Source organism: Scatophagus argus, chromosome 16 (genome assembly GCF_020382885.2).
Source record: "Scatophagus argus isolate fScaArg1 chromosome 16, fScaArg1.pri, whole genome shotgun sequence".
NCBI classification, from domain to species: domain Eukaryota; kingdom Metazoa; phylum Chordata; class Actinopteri; family Scatophagidae; genus Scatophagus; species Scatophagus argus.
In genome coordinates this window covers 12,683,104-12,698,025 of record NC_058508.1, presented here as the reverse complement: position 1 = coordinate 12,698,025, position 14,922 = coordinate 12,683,104, and the positions used below count along the sequence as shown (strand labels likewise).

Sequence of the window (14,922 nt, the reverse complement as noted above, 5' to 3'; positions counted from 1 at the left end):
TTCCTGATAAGAGGAAAGAAAAAATAAAAGAAAAAGAGAGCCACGGTATCAACAGGTCATCCTTTTGAGTTAAAAGACTGAACATACAGTAGGCCCTCTGCTACCCTCTAGCGGCGAATACGGGAACTCTTGGGTTAAAGTGCTACAGTCTTTTTTTCATACATCGAACGTGGCTGAATATTTTTTTGTTTTGGGAATAAAGCAAACGCATTGTTTATTGTGAGACAAATGAACCCATTTGGCGTACGAAATACAACAGCACGAGTAGGCTGTTTGTTCTTTGTTTAACGTGAATTGCGCCGTTACGGTATGTTTTTAACCTATATTCATCACCTCGTAACGTTGTCATACTGTTACGCTGAGAATAGCTATAAGCACCAAGTCAAATCGTGTTTTAGGTTAGCAGCCATGTGATATTGTAGAAACTATGTAGAACATACGCCGTCTTTTTTCGCGCATCACGTCCGAGCGTCATAGCGCTTTTGTTTACACCGGAAGTCATTGTCATAACTACTTCCTTGGTAACCAACGAGTCCTTAGCAACCACCGTGGAAAGTAAACAGAATAATGGCAGACAAAATCGGTGTCGAAAAATCACTTTGGCAACAAGTGTGTGAAGGTAAGAAATAAAATAAAAAAAACAACAAAATAACAGCCTTTTATTTCACACTTTAAAAATGGTGTCGCATAAAAGTTGTCTTAATGTGTTTTTGGAGAATTTGAAGCTGAGCAACCCAGTCCTCCCGATGCTGTGTGGACAGATGGCAGATCAGTGAGCACCCAGCTCTCCCAGTACAGCACCAGTACACATTCCTCAGTCTTCTGTGGACTCAACCCAGCTGAGGTCAAGCTATCATTCAGCTCATTCCTCCCTGTATCTGATTAGTTTGGACCCTGTCACACCTACATCATCTTAAATGATCATTATTGCTTTCATTAGGAGTTTGTGGAAGATGATCCTCTGAGAGACTTTGACCCCCTACTTTGCCACCCTGCGGGAATGGCTTATCCTTCAAGCCAGAAACGCCTCTCAACAGTTGAAACCGCGTCACCCCCACAAGTATCTGAACGTAAGATGAATGGGCTTTGCTCTGCAGGGTGCAGCTGTATGCAAATATCTCTGCCATACTTGTTCATATGTATATTGTATAAATTTGTATTTGTGTGTTTGTTTCAGGTCCTGTTACACGTTTTTTGGGGAGGAATGTGTTTGAAGTGCTGTTGCCTGGACTGGAGGCTTTGCTCAAAGAAGCTCAGAAACACGGTTGTTTCGAGGTCTGAGTTTCTTCTCATAACCATGTTACTAACAGACCAACTGCAGACAGCCACCGTTAAAGTGACCAGAGAATGATTTAATACCTGAATTCAAAGGAATTTATGTGTTTTATGGTTTGTTTGTTTTGCAGAGTAAAAGGACAGCATTTAACCCGTGTGACTTTCTAACTGAGTGGCTCTACAAGTAAGAGCCCTCACACACACACACACACACACACACCACTGTGTAATACTTATGTTACCTCACCCCATGAGTTCTCTGAAATGTTACTTTTGACTGTTGTGTGCAAATGTAAATGTGTGTGTGAGAGAGAGAGAGAGAGATGTTTTGTCCTCTCTCACTCTTCCTTTTTCCTCAGCCACAATCCCTGCAGGCGAGGACAAGTCCCAGTGAACTTCCACGACATCCCCTTTGTAAAGGACTGGCTCAGCATGCAGTGAGTGTCTTCTCAGCTTGTCACACATGCAGCTGTTGCCTGAAAATTCATTGTTTGTCAGAAAGGCTGAGTTAGCGTTGGGCCTCACATATTATTTGTTTCATTTGTCTTTGGCATTTTGGAGTTTCATGGTCACTGGGTTCCTGTCAAAGTATAAAACACGCATTAAATTCAGGCAAAATAATTAACTGAAAACTGGATTTAAATTATGACAACACATAAATGTGCGCCTAAAGAGACACATGCTGATCAGATCGCACAGCCTCATGTTTTGTCTCTTGTCTCACTTTTTCTCCCTTTATTTCTCTCTCTACCTTCAGTCCCAGGCCTCCAGTCCCTCTGTTTCTGCTGCTGAGCGAGAATCAGGCTGCTCTGCTCATCCAGGCTTTCTGGAGGGGATACAAGGTACAGTGAACATGAGCAGAAGAAAAACAGCTTCTGCAAGGCTTTCTGTCCAAAAATAAATTAAAGAACTGAGACTAGGGATGTAGGCAGAGAGAAGTGGAGGGAAATTAATTACAGGACCCCAACACAGGTCTGAAAAGCTAAAAAAAATGTAGAAAATCAACTTTAAAATATAAACTCCAAAGCATATCTTGCTATATCTCTGCTCTAAAGTCTAAGAGTATCATAAAAATTTCAAATTAAAAGCCCAAAAGAATATACAAAAGTGTTCCTTCATCCTGGATACATATTACATTACAACATTTATGAATATGTCACTTGACATATTTACACATATCTTTAGATGTTTTCAGATTGATTTAAGAAGTTTCAGCATGGAAAAAACGAGATTTTGATGTAGGAAGCATGAAGGAACCCTGCAATTACCCCACACACCACAGTGAGTCTTTCTGCCTGGGTGCGCGGGTCTGTTAGGATACAATAGACGCCCTCCTGTGTGTGCACTGGCCCATACTCCAATCTTGTTGTATAATCCCATCCCGCTGAAAAGCCCCTCTTCCACAGGGACCGCAATTTCATTCAGCAGCTTGATTATGTCATCAGTGGTGCTGGCATTTAATTCCTTCCTGTGTGGGAGCTGTGGTCTGAAGTGCTCTGTTCTGTGATATAAATAGGCATAAATAGACGCCACCAGAGGCAAACAGCAGTGATTTCTCTGCACTCACACAAAAAAATATGTGGTGTAAGCAGGGGTCAGGTTTTTCTTAGGCTGTCCAGAAGCTCTTATTTTTTTGATTCTCATAGAATATGCTTGAGAGAGGATTCAAGCCCCGTCTTGCTGCACGAGCCATTGAGCACAAAAGATGCCATCTGCGCTGTCATGTACAGTTTGTTTGAATGATCTGAAAATACGTTTTTCATGTAGTTGAGTGTGTGTTTGTGCATCCTGGCTTGGACTATTTCAGAACCAGCAGGGGGCAACACTTCCTCTTTTATTTTTTATTATTATTATTATTTATTTTTTCAATAAATTGAATTGGACTTTTCCCACATGAGGTGGCAGCATTGAGCCAGCTGCCTGTCACTCTTCACTGTATTTACACTGAACTAAAAGATGTTCAGCAAGGCCTCTGATAGCACTGCAGCCCAGCCCCCCAAGGGACTTAGAGGAAGAGAGATATAGCCAAAAAGAGACAGAGAGTCAGTAGTCAGAGAATGGGAGGATGAAGCTCAGGCTATGTTAGGAACATTTTCAGATGGATGATGAAAGGGAGGAAAAAGGCAGGATTGCAGAGTGGCCTCAGATTAGGAATGGGGCAAGATGGAAGGAAATGCAGCCTGTAGTGAACACAGAACAGTCAGGATCTGAAGTTAAGGGTTTGCCTCTTAGGATCATAATTTATTAAGGATACACAGGGTGGAGATATTTTGGGTATGAGCACTGAGGCAGAGTCCTGACAGTCATTGTAGCATATCACGACTGCTGTTACCTTGGCTTGGGAGAAATAGCAGTTAACAGCTCAGTGGACAGCAGAGCAGAGATGAGGACATCAGCACCAACAGAGTCTGCTGTGAAGCAAAGATGAATTATAAAGCTTCATTTGAGCCTGTTGGCATGAGGCAACGTATGTACTATATGTAGCAATAATAATAATGATATCATTAATGATTATTGTCTCCCAGGTGTATTCTGACAAAAGTCATTTTATGATATCATGGCTCATAAATGTAATACAAACAAGCTGTATTTCACCATAATCTGTCCTAGTGTGAGATTTTTAAATGCTTGAGAAGAATTTTTGAGGGTTTGTACTGTAAGAGTATAATAGGATTATGGGATTTTGCTATAGAAATACACATAAAAGATGGTCAATCAGTTTTCTGTGTGGTTTGTACGCCACTAAAAATGACAGATATGGAGCTAATGCTTTAATAATTATCCTGATGTAAATTTGATCCAAATTTGAATCCTTTGTCTTTATCAGTATACCATGATCTCTTCAACCTCATCCACATCCCCCTCTTCCCCCTCACTCTTACACCCTATGCTGTTATATAACCTGCCTGACGCAGCGCTGACTGCAGAGGGGGTGTGTGTGTGAGTGTGTGTGTTTGTAAGAAGAACAGACAGACTGCGAGCCAGGACAGAAAGCAGCGATATTTTTTTTTTGTAGATTGGTGTTTTAGCCCTCCATTATTAATATATTTCATCAAAACATATTGAGGACTGAAGAAGAGCAGCTGTAGAGATAGCACACACAGTGACATGCACGCACTCGCACACAGCAACTCACGTCTATGACCTAGACAATGTGATTGTCTCTTGTTTTACTCACGTACAACTATAAAGAGCTGACGGGTCTAAACATATTACATAATCGTCTTTAGACTGTGTGCCTTAGCCCAGCTCTAATCCATTCATACATGCCTGCTACTGTAATGCACACATACTGTATACGCACACAACCACACACACACACAGACGTCACTGATCGCTAGACGTTCCAGGCTCTCTTGGGTCTAAGTCAGCTGAGTTGGAGTGATGTGGTTGCTGTGTAATAAAGAGGCATAACAATTAGGTTGTCAGTATGAGGGGTTTTGTGGTAGAGAAGCAGGCTTTCATCATAATCATTTCCACTGTCCACTATTAAGCCTTCCACAGTGTAGTTGGCCTTCTCCTGGCCATAGCAGAGCACCATCCTGTGCGGTAATCTAACCCAGCATATGTATCTGTATGTTCAGTTTTTGCTCTTCTGTAATTTTAAAGCTATAACATGCAGGGTTTTTGGAAAATAAAAACTCTCATCCTTCTCAGTCACCATTTGTGACCCACTTTCTTGTTATTTTGCTGTGTTGCGATGTTTCTGGGCATTGGCTTTCGGGCCATGGTAACAGCACGTGACCAGGACTTTAGGAGAACGTAGCCAGGTGTAGGTTTGTGAGTCTGACCAAGGGTGGGGCTGAGATTCACACAGAGCAGAGAGGCAAACAGCAGACAGGATGAAATGTACCACTTGCGTCTCTGCAAACAGCTCACCTCCAACTTCTTTTACCTGCTGTGGTGTGTGTGTGATAGAAAAACACTTGCAGAAAAAAATAACAGGGGGGAAATGACATGTGTTTATACATTGTTTTACAGTCGCTCTTTTGACCAATAGTTACTTTGAAAGGTGTGTTTTCAAACAGCAACTGCCAAATTATATCTTCAACATTTGCAAAAATAAACTTATTTGCTGTCTGGTAGAGAGCTAAATGAGAAGACTTTCATGTCTGCATGGCAAATACCTACGGTTAGCTGTCAGTTACTTTAGCTTAACATAGAGACTGAGCGAAACAGTCTAGCTCTGTACAAAAAAGTAATAATAATAATAACTAAAGTGTAAAAATGGCAATTCTCCTTGCTGTTTACTGGAGGTTATGTAGATTCCAGGAAGTTATAGTCCCAGCGCGTCTGAAGGGTCTTAAGCAGGCCCAGTTATTGTCTAAAAGTGGGACACTGGGAGTACTGAATGTATATTTCTTGACATGAACTAATAGAGCTGTTTGAAAGAATCTCACACACAGTCATACCCAGAGAGCTGTATAGCCAACAGCAGAAGTAGGTCTGTGATTCCAGCTGAATGATCCGAGGGCAGCAATAGATGAATGGATTGAATTGAGGTCCAGTGTTGAGTCAGTAACAGGACACGTGCAGTGATGCTCATGCTGAAAATATGTCACAGGCACTCAGGACATCCAGTAGCCGGTGGCCCTGCTCCATCCTCACATCCCCCTCCTGCCGAGGGACTGCAAGGTCTGCTCTGGTAGTCCTGTGATATTCTCTGTCACTTGCAATACACATGCTATTTTATATCTAATTCTCCTTTAAGCGTCTTCATGCAGCTTGTCAGTGAGGATGATAATGTGACTGCAGTCAGTTCCTCCAAACAGAAGCCATTGTGCTGCAGCAGAGTGTGAGAGTGGAGAGAGGAGCTCAGTCTCACAGGCAGATTTGCACAAAAAGGAAGGCAGCTTGAATGGCTGTGCAGTGGGATTGAAGCGTGTGTGAGAATGTGTGCACATTTTTTTTTTTCACTGCGCGGTTGTGGTCACACACATTTGTGTGGATGAGTGTAGGATGCTCTGCTTGTGATGCTGGTGGTGTCAGCTTTGAGAGATGGGAGAGGATGGAGTCCTCTTATTAGTTTGTGCTTTGTGCAATTTTAAGGATGTGTGTGTTTGCTTGTGGCTTTGCTTTTGCATGTTAAATAATTGCGTGTGAACGCATGCAGCCTCGCAATGTCTTACTAATTTCCTAATCGCTCTAATCCTACCCCGACAAGCATACAGACAGCATGAGAGGACTGACTCACGTGCACACTGAAACAGACTCTGTCATGTGCGCCGTGGACAAGATATTTTATTATAAGATGTTCTTTAATGATTCAAACCAGGAAGAATAGACAAAAAATATAATTCGCTGTTGTAAATCAAATTCAAATGTATATGTGCTTACACACAACATACAGAGATAAGCAGACAGTCCTTGATGCACACAGTCAAAACAATACGGCGGTCCTGTTAATCAGCTGTGCTGATGCACACAGACAGGCTCACGCACAAACACTCAACTCAGCTCTTTGTCTCCTGCAATCACACACTAATTGTCAGCATCCTGCATGTATTTTCAAAAAGCCAGCTTTCCAAGAACTGAGACTTTGATTTTGTCTTTGTGTGTGACACATTTAAGCATTGCCTCAGGGGTCTGATGGGCATAAAATATTAAATTGTCATTTAGAAGTAGCTGGCAGCAACAGAAGAAGAACTGGGGGTTTCTGCAAGACACCAATGGAAAGCGACCCAGAGTAGAAATGACCACACAGACACAAATAGACACACACAAGAGATGGTGAGCAAACACAACAGACTCCAGCCCATCCCCACCCCTCCTGACCCTCACCCCTCATTTCCATTTCTATGGTTTGTTCCTGTCAGCAGTGGGGCTGGCGCAGCACTGTGACACCCAGTAAATTAACTATTGGAGCCTGCTAGTCTTAGCCATTCCTCAACCCATTGCCAGGCTTATATAACAGGCCCATTTTCATACCCACTGCTAATAGCAACACTATTGTCACCAATCAAGCAGGCACTCTGGAAAAAGCAGGGGTCGAATGGATAAAACTAGGCTGAAGAGAGGAGAGGTGGGAGAGAATACAGAGGAGAGGAGGCAGGAATGGAGAGTGATGAAACATTGATGTGCTGGAGAATGAGGAGAAAATAAGGTATTGGTATTAGAGATAGTGTGAGGAGAGGGAGAGGCACACCTGGGTACTGAGGGAGAAGCAGCTGTAGTAGGAGGAGATAAAAAAGAGAAAGCGAGAGTGAGCTCTTCAGGGATGTTTTCTATTCATCTAAAACAGCAAGTCTGTTTAGTAATCTCTCAGGACAGCCAGCAGCCCACACACAAACACACATAACACAGGGGTTTCCTCCAACAATAAGAGCACAAGTCACGCTACCTACACACTGAAACGGAGAGAAGAATCAGAGACAGCTTGTTGACATTCATCTGCAGCAGAGTTCGGCCCTTTAACCCACCTAAATTTTTATGTAACACACACTGAGACACACACAAGTTCATACACGTTCATAACTATATATGGTAACTATATATAGGTGTAGCATAAAAGTTAAAGCTGCCATTCATGACTTAATGCATCTCAAAAACACAAAAATAAATAATAATACTAATACTGCACTTCACGTGGCAAAATCAAGATTAAAATGTTTCAGCGCTACAACTATGTAAAATCAGGGAAACAGAAGTTTAGAGAACAACACGATACAATAACATTAGATAAAATGAGTGAAATAAAGAGTTAAACTGAAAAGAATTTATTAAAAAGAAAAATATTGCAAATTTACTAAGTAATATGAACAGAAGTGGTTAAGTTGGAGCATAAGTATTGTCAGCTGGCCAGATGTGACCTGAATATAAAAAATGGAGGAAGTGATGTCTCCAGCCACAGTGAATGAGCCTTTTTCACTGTTTAATCACCAACACGTCACTGAAACAATGCATTTAAAAACCATGGCAGCTTGCTTGTACTGCTTAGCTTACAAATGACTAAAGTTATTGATGATGAATGATGAAGACTTTAAGGTTACATTGAGGTCAGGGTCAGGATTAGGCAAGTGATGTGATGTTTGTTGTTACGGTTAGGTTTTCAGTAAATGAATTTAAGTCTATGTAATGTCCCCAAAAGTGATGGAAACATGACTGTGTGTGTGTGTGTGTGTGTGTTTTACAGATCAGGGCTCGCCCAGATGTGCAGGAGCTGCGCAGGTGGCAGAGAGAACTGAGAGAGAACCATGACATTGCCAAAACTGTTGAGCAATTTTGGGCCCAACAAGAGAGCCGAGGTGAAAGCACACACACACACACACACACACTCACACGGTATCACTGAATGCCAGGCCTCAGGTTCACTGGCAACACAATACCGTTGATCTTGAATTTTCTCCTGTGGCCCACAACAGCTGCTGATAGGCAGGCAGGATGCCAGCATACGATAACATTCACACAAACAAGCGACAATGCGTGGATGTGAAACCATAGAGCCTCTGCGACGTAAAGTCTCACGCACACGCAATTGCACACATGTATACTGCAGCGAGACAGTATTCATTGCAGCAAGGCTTTGAAGTTAAAGCAGAGAGATGAGGATTCAGAGAGCAGTGACACAGAGACAGAGAACGAGGGCAGGGACAGAGATAGAGAAAGAGAAAGACACAGGGGGAGCGAGTGATGAGCAAGAGAGAGAAGATTGAAAGTGAAGGAGAGAGAGAAAATGTCCGCAGGGCTCGGGGTGTGTTTGTGTGACAGGAAGATAGAGCGGACGACGATGACATGAAGAAAGAAGAGATACAGAGTGAAGACGGGGGAAGATGAAGACAGAGACAAGTATAAAATGAAGGTTTGTGTGTGTGTGTGTGTGTGTGTGTGTGTGTGTGTCTGTGTGCACACATGAAGGACAGAGCAGAGCAGCTGAGAATGCAGGCTCATGTCCAGTGTGGATGACTGGCATTAGAACAGGAACACATAACACACACACACACACACACACACACACACACACACACACACACACACACACACACACACACACACACACACACACATACACACACACACATAGTGGTACCTTCTTCAAATGAAAAATGAAATAAACACACAAACAGGATTACCAATTAGTTCTGGTTTTAATGCAAATGATGGCACTGTTGGCCTGTCGGTCCACCAGTTTGTTCCAGACTGAAATATTTAACTAGAATAGATAAAACTACAATGACATCCTATACACATATCCATTGTGTCCAGAGGATCAAGCCTGATGGCTTTGGTGATCTCTTAGATTTTTGTCCTTTGCTGTCCAATACTGTGAGTTACTGGACAAAAAACCCTGAAAAACACAACATAACATTCCCATCAGCTTCAGCTGTACCTGTTACCTGATCACCTTTTAAGTTGTTGCTAATTTACACATCCAGCAGATATGGAAGAACATTGCCTTTCATTTAGCTGTGGTTGTTTCCATGTGGAGAATTTAAGTTCAGTATTCCCTCTCCTTCAGCTTTGGGTTGATCTCATCAGCCTATGAATATTTAATACCTTGTGGCAATAATTTTGCTTGAAGTTTGGTGCCGTGAGAGTGGACCAGAACAGTTAAGTTGCATGCCAGAAAACCAAAAACAGTAGAAAGATAAAAATATAAAATACATATATAAAATATAAAACTCAACTGCACAAGTGAGCAGAGCTAAAGTCTAAACTTAAGAGTTTGCCTACTGCAAGCCACCACATTCACATTCAAGTGGTCAAGTGATCCACCCATCCAAAAATTTTGATCATAGGTCACTTTAAATGAGTGTGCATAGAGATTGACAACAAACGCACGCACTCCAACCTGCACGTCCAAACTAGCGTCTCTGTTTTTGTGGCTCGCAAACAATGACACCATCATAAATACAGTTTTCTTCCACGCTGACACATTCCACACAACAAAGGCGCCCACTGCAGCCGCGACAGGCCAGCGAACATTCTTCCACAGCCACACTGTGCTGCTGCTGGTAGCTGCTGCTACTGCTGACCTGTCATTCTAACATGGTGGTGGTGGTGGTGGCGGGTGGTGCTGGCGGGTGGAGGGGTATATGTGTGCGAGTGAACAAGACCGTGCCGAATGGAAGCCGTTTTCCGACCTGAAACGAATGAGACAGGGAGAGAACCAGAAAAGTGTGAGCTGTAGGCAGGCAAGCGGGGAGGGAAAGAGATGATGAAGCTGTAGTTCATTTGTTGGTTTTTTTCCTGTTGTTGTTTTGGATGTCATGAAGCAAGCACTGGCCTCCAGTACTGACAGATAAACGACCCATGTTTGGGGCTGTAGTCGAAAGAGGGTGAAATAGAGAGAAATTATTTAGGCTAGCCCCCTCCCTTAAGTCGATACAACAGCTGCACTCATCTCATTTGACCCGAGGAGAGCAGCATGCGATATCTCTTCTGCCATTTCACCTTTCACACTCTGAAATCAGAATTAGTCAAAGATGGAGAGAAAAACAAACGGGAGGGTGGCAGGGGCAAAATATCACAGGGCAGACACAGGATAATACGTCTAGGTCAAAAGGTCATGGCTCGTTGGACAGGTGCAGCTCGCAACAGCTCATCAATCACCACATGACTGTCCTTCACTGTAGCCTGACATGTTTTATGTTTACCGTGAGTCCAAGTGGTGTTACAACACAGTGGACAGCTAGCCTGGGAAAACACTTTACCTCCTGATAGTAATAGAAGTGACAAGTAAGGGGACTTGTATCAAAATAGCAATTCAAGTTGTTGCCAATAGTATAGCAGCATATTAAATAGTCATATAAATGTACCAGTTACAGTTTATTACAGCCAAGTAAAGACCCTCCACATCATGTTTATGAATCTCTCATGATGAATACTGTTTCATACCGTTTGAAATTGTTCTGAGATAATAATAAGTTCTAAGAAGCTGCATCAGTGCAGATCTTGATGCTAGAGACACTCTCAACGAGTTAAAAACAAAAAAACCCCAAAACTGTAATTTCGCTTTTCAAAATCACAGTTACTGTCAATAGAGCGTAAATAAAGCAAAACAATTTTCACTACCATCACTGACAGTCCAGCCGTGGCTCTTGTTGTGGTAGAAAAAGGCAGATACAGCAATCTACTCATCACAGCTTCACTTCCATAATGTGAAAACCATTGCCTTTTACTGGCAGAAAATAAAAGGCCACCACAATAGCCTTGCAGCTGTCACAGAGTGAAAGTATCAGTAACTGTTTGAATCGTGGTTTGTTAAGCAGGTCACTGTTTTTAACAGAGACCTTATTGAACTATTGTTTACTGTAAAAAGTATTTGGGAATGGCACAACTTCACCAATATTTTATTTCTGAGAAACCAATCGGGTAGTCATTTTAGGCTTTTAAACCCAAGAATAATGTTTACCAAAAGCAGGGCGCCTATAGATTAAAAAAGGGGCTTCCAAACAGTCCTTTCTGAAAGATTTCACTGGTATTTCTCACTGTAGAGCTTGTCCCTCAAACAGGAATTTGTGCAATATTTTTATACCTCCACACATCAGTCAAGTTGCAGTTTGCATCCATGTCTTTCCAGACTCATATCATATATGTAGTGACTGATAAAGAACTTTGTCATACGGTGCAATGACAATCAACTGAAGCACAATATCTTCAAAAGTAATGAGCTAGTGGTGGACTGAAATGCTTCAGATATGAATGTTGCTGCAAAGAAGCTACCAATTCTAAAACAGAGATGCTTCACACACATCTTTAACCCCCCAGCACAAATCTACACAGTCATAGTTGCAAGGTGAGCACCCAAGATTAGTGTCACCAATTCAGTACCTGTGGAAGAATATGGTGAAAGCTCCTGTTGCCTCAGAGAAGAGTTAGAATTCGGTGTTATTTATTGTATTTTTTTTTTTGTTCTGCTTAAGGTAGCATAAAACTTGTTCATATTAAAGATGCAGCTCTTGTTTGTCTCCAGTGGGCTCTGCCATGACAGATCTCCCAGAAAGCCCCCAGCCTGGCAACTCAGATGTGTCCATCCAGGTAGTTTCCCCCACCCCCCAGAGCACCGTGGTCCATACCCCCACCACCCAGATGACCCCTGAGGCCGGTGAGTGGCTGTCCCCCAGCCTGCGCAGCACTGAGAAAATGGCCTCCATACCATCTCGTATGACTGATTTCCTGGCTTTTTCCGACCCTGGTGACAAATCCCTGACTGCTGTGTCTCCGTCTTTATTGGGAACTCATAACCTGAGCTAGACTGGTGGTACTATTAACTGAAATCATTAGCCCAGTGTACAAGGTTTCGCTGGTGTTTAAAGGCTATTAAACTCTGTTAGGTTGATGTCGAATTGACCAAAGTTATCAGTCAAGCAAGGCATTAAAAACGCCTGTAACCAATTGGACATGGCCAGGCAGGGATTTATGGTCTGAGTTCCATGTCTAATTAGTTGATTGCTTTCATTGCCTTTTTGATGGATCACCTCCCTTCACAAGTCTCACCCAACAAATGAACAGCATATTTTACGGTTCACAAATTACACTACCTCTCCTAACAGACTTAATATTTCCTCTCAGCACCTGTAGCTGATAGCTCACTGGAAGATAACCAAATCACATTTCCCTGCCTTGTCATTTCCTTTTTCCTTAGCAATACATATCACTCCACAAAAGAGGTTATAGCATTTTCCAATGAATCCAGGAGCCGAGACTAAAGTGAAACTCGACTCAGCTTGCAGAGCAGCACTGTCTATCCTGTTTATCAGAAAAGGAAATTACCCTGTCGGAGAAAGAGATTAAAAAGTATTTAAAACATCACTGGAATCAATGGTGGGTGACTGACAGAGCAGCAAAAAAGAGTTACTATTTTACAAGTGATAATAACTCTGTTATATACCTCCCGACATTATGCATTTTGAATCTTAGCTTCAGTACAGCCGCTTGAACATTATGCCCCAATATATTTAAGGTAACTATACAGTATGTATTTCATGGGAAACTTTCTTAATGTCATGGAGAAAACAATGTAGTCAACCACTCATCAAAACCTCCATCGCAATAAACATATGTTCTCACTACAAAATCAAATTTGATGATGCATGACGTTGTCCTGGCCTAATATTTTTAAATATGAATTTGCAGTTTGAATTTTGCACCATCCTGCTGACTCCAGCACAGTCATAATTTCTGTGTAGTGATGAAACATGAACTTAAATGGCACATATCAGCCATATTTGCAAGAATATTCAGGGTAAAAGACTGCATGCTGCTCAACTGACTCTGCACTTCCTTGCTGTCCTTCATGCCAACTTAAAAGACAGGTTATAACTGTCTTCTCCTGGCTGAATATCAATTAAATGGAAAGAAGAAAGTGCTCTCCTGGCATATTTCCATCACTCCTTGAATCCTTTGTAGGCTACGTGAGAGGATACTTCTGGTTTTCCCTCCAGTGCCCCCACAGATCAGCAAGGCGGCGGTCTTGTGATGGACGTCTTTCCAGATTGTCCCAGTCAGTGATGCACACCGCCTCACAGCGAGGCATGAGGAGGGTCATGTATCTCCCTTTGCAGGTATGTGGACGCCTAGGAGACAGCTGCCACCGGGTGAAGTGATAAAACAGCCCATTTCATTCTGAGGACATCTGATAGTGCAGCCAGCTCCACAGAGTCTGGCAGCACTGTGCCTGACTGAAACTGGATCACACAGCAGCAGGAGGGTGGGCACCAGGCTGTCAGAGCAAAGCCAGAAAACAACTGGTTCAAGGCAGATGTGTGGAGTACAACTGTGTTTACACACAGAGATCTTGAGTTTAGAGCATGTATTTCTATGTTAGCTGTGAAAACACTGATTATAAGTTATACTAACAACATGTTCTTCAATTTAAACATATAGGCCTAAATTAAAGGCTGTTTACTCTATTTTTAGAGTGCAAAAAAGTATTTAACCTTCTGACCTGGTCTAAAAATAAACACCAGTAGAATTGCTACATGGCCTTTAGGATTGAAAGAAAAACAAATTGTTGGATTCCTGAATAAATCATATTTTCTATGCTTCATAAAAAACAGCAAACATGCAATATTTGACATTTTTGCCAACTTGGGATCAGTGGAAATAAGTTGTGAACACAACATATCTGCCTATACTTACTCTCTTTTTGCTATGTTTTTGTTCTCTACCAACCACTGATAAAATGACCTGAATCTTTATCTGCTTAAGGCCCCACTGTGTTTACCAGCTGATTGATAAATTAATCTGTCTGATGTTGGAACTGAGAAGGTAGTGAATGGTAGGTTTTAGAGCTTTGTTGCTGCCTAATAAAGCAATGAGAGTGAACCAAGACAATAATGTGAGTCTTTTCACATTATCATTTCGCACATTGTTAGTCTAAAAACCTTGAAAGAAAAGTACGAATGTTCTGGTAAATATGCTCTGTCTCTTAGTGAGAGTAAGTTGAGGAAATCGAAATTTCTCCTGTTCAGTGAGGCTACAGCGAGCAGCTGGTTAGCTTAGATCAGAATAAAGACTGGAAATGGGGGAAACCGCTTTACCTGCCTGTAATCTGTCTTTGTGCTAAACTAAGCTAACCAGCTGATTATGGTGGCTTTGTGTTTATCTGACATGAAAGTGGTCTCAATCTTCTCATCTAAATCCTTGGTAAAAAGAAGAATAAGTAAGTAACATAAACTCATTACACAAAATGTCTGCCTATTTTAA

General features: G+C 42.0%; 1 protein-coding gene across 3 annotated transcripts; it reads left to right on the top strand.

Moving 5' to 3' along the window:
* Positions 1 to 60: 60 nt before the first annotated feature.
* iqck (IQ motif containing K) lies at positions 61 to 14,376 on the top strand. Of its 3 annotated transcripts, none has more exons than XM_046414344.1 (10): positions 61 to 619; positions 717 to 844; positions 941 to 1,070; positions 1,178 to 1,275; positions 1,407 to 1,459; positions 1,635 to 1,712; positions 2,033 to 2,117; positions 8,408 to 8,519; positions 12,188 to 12,319; positions 13,624 to 14,376. In XM_046414344.1, exons 1-10 carry the CDS (start codon positions 568 to 570, stop codon positions 13,818 to 13,820), a joined length of 1,065 nt encoding a protein of 354 aa, XP_046270300.1. In that variant the 5' UTR covers positions 61 to 567; the 3' UTR covers positions 13,821 to 14,376. The 3 variants fall into 3 exon arrangements, with proteins under 3 accessions (XP_046270300.1, XP_046270302.1, XP_046270301.1); XM_046414346.1 differs by lacking the exon at positions 13,624 to 14,376 and adding an exon at positions 12,860 to 13,599; XM_046414345.1 differs by lacking the exon at positions 13,624 to 14,376 and having other exon boundaries at positions 12,188 to 12,554.
* The last annotated feature ends 546 nt before the right edge of the window (positions 14,377 to 14,922 follow it).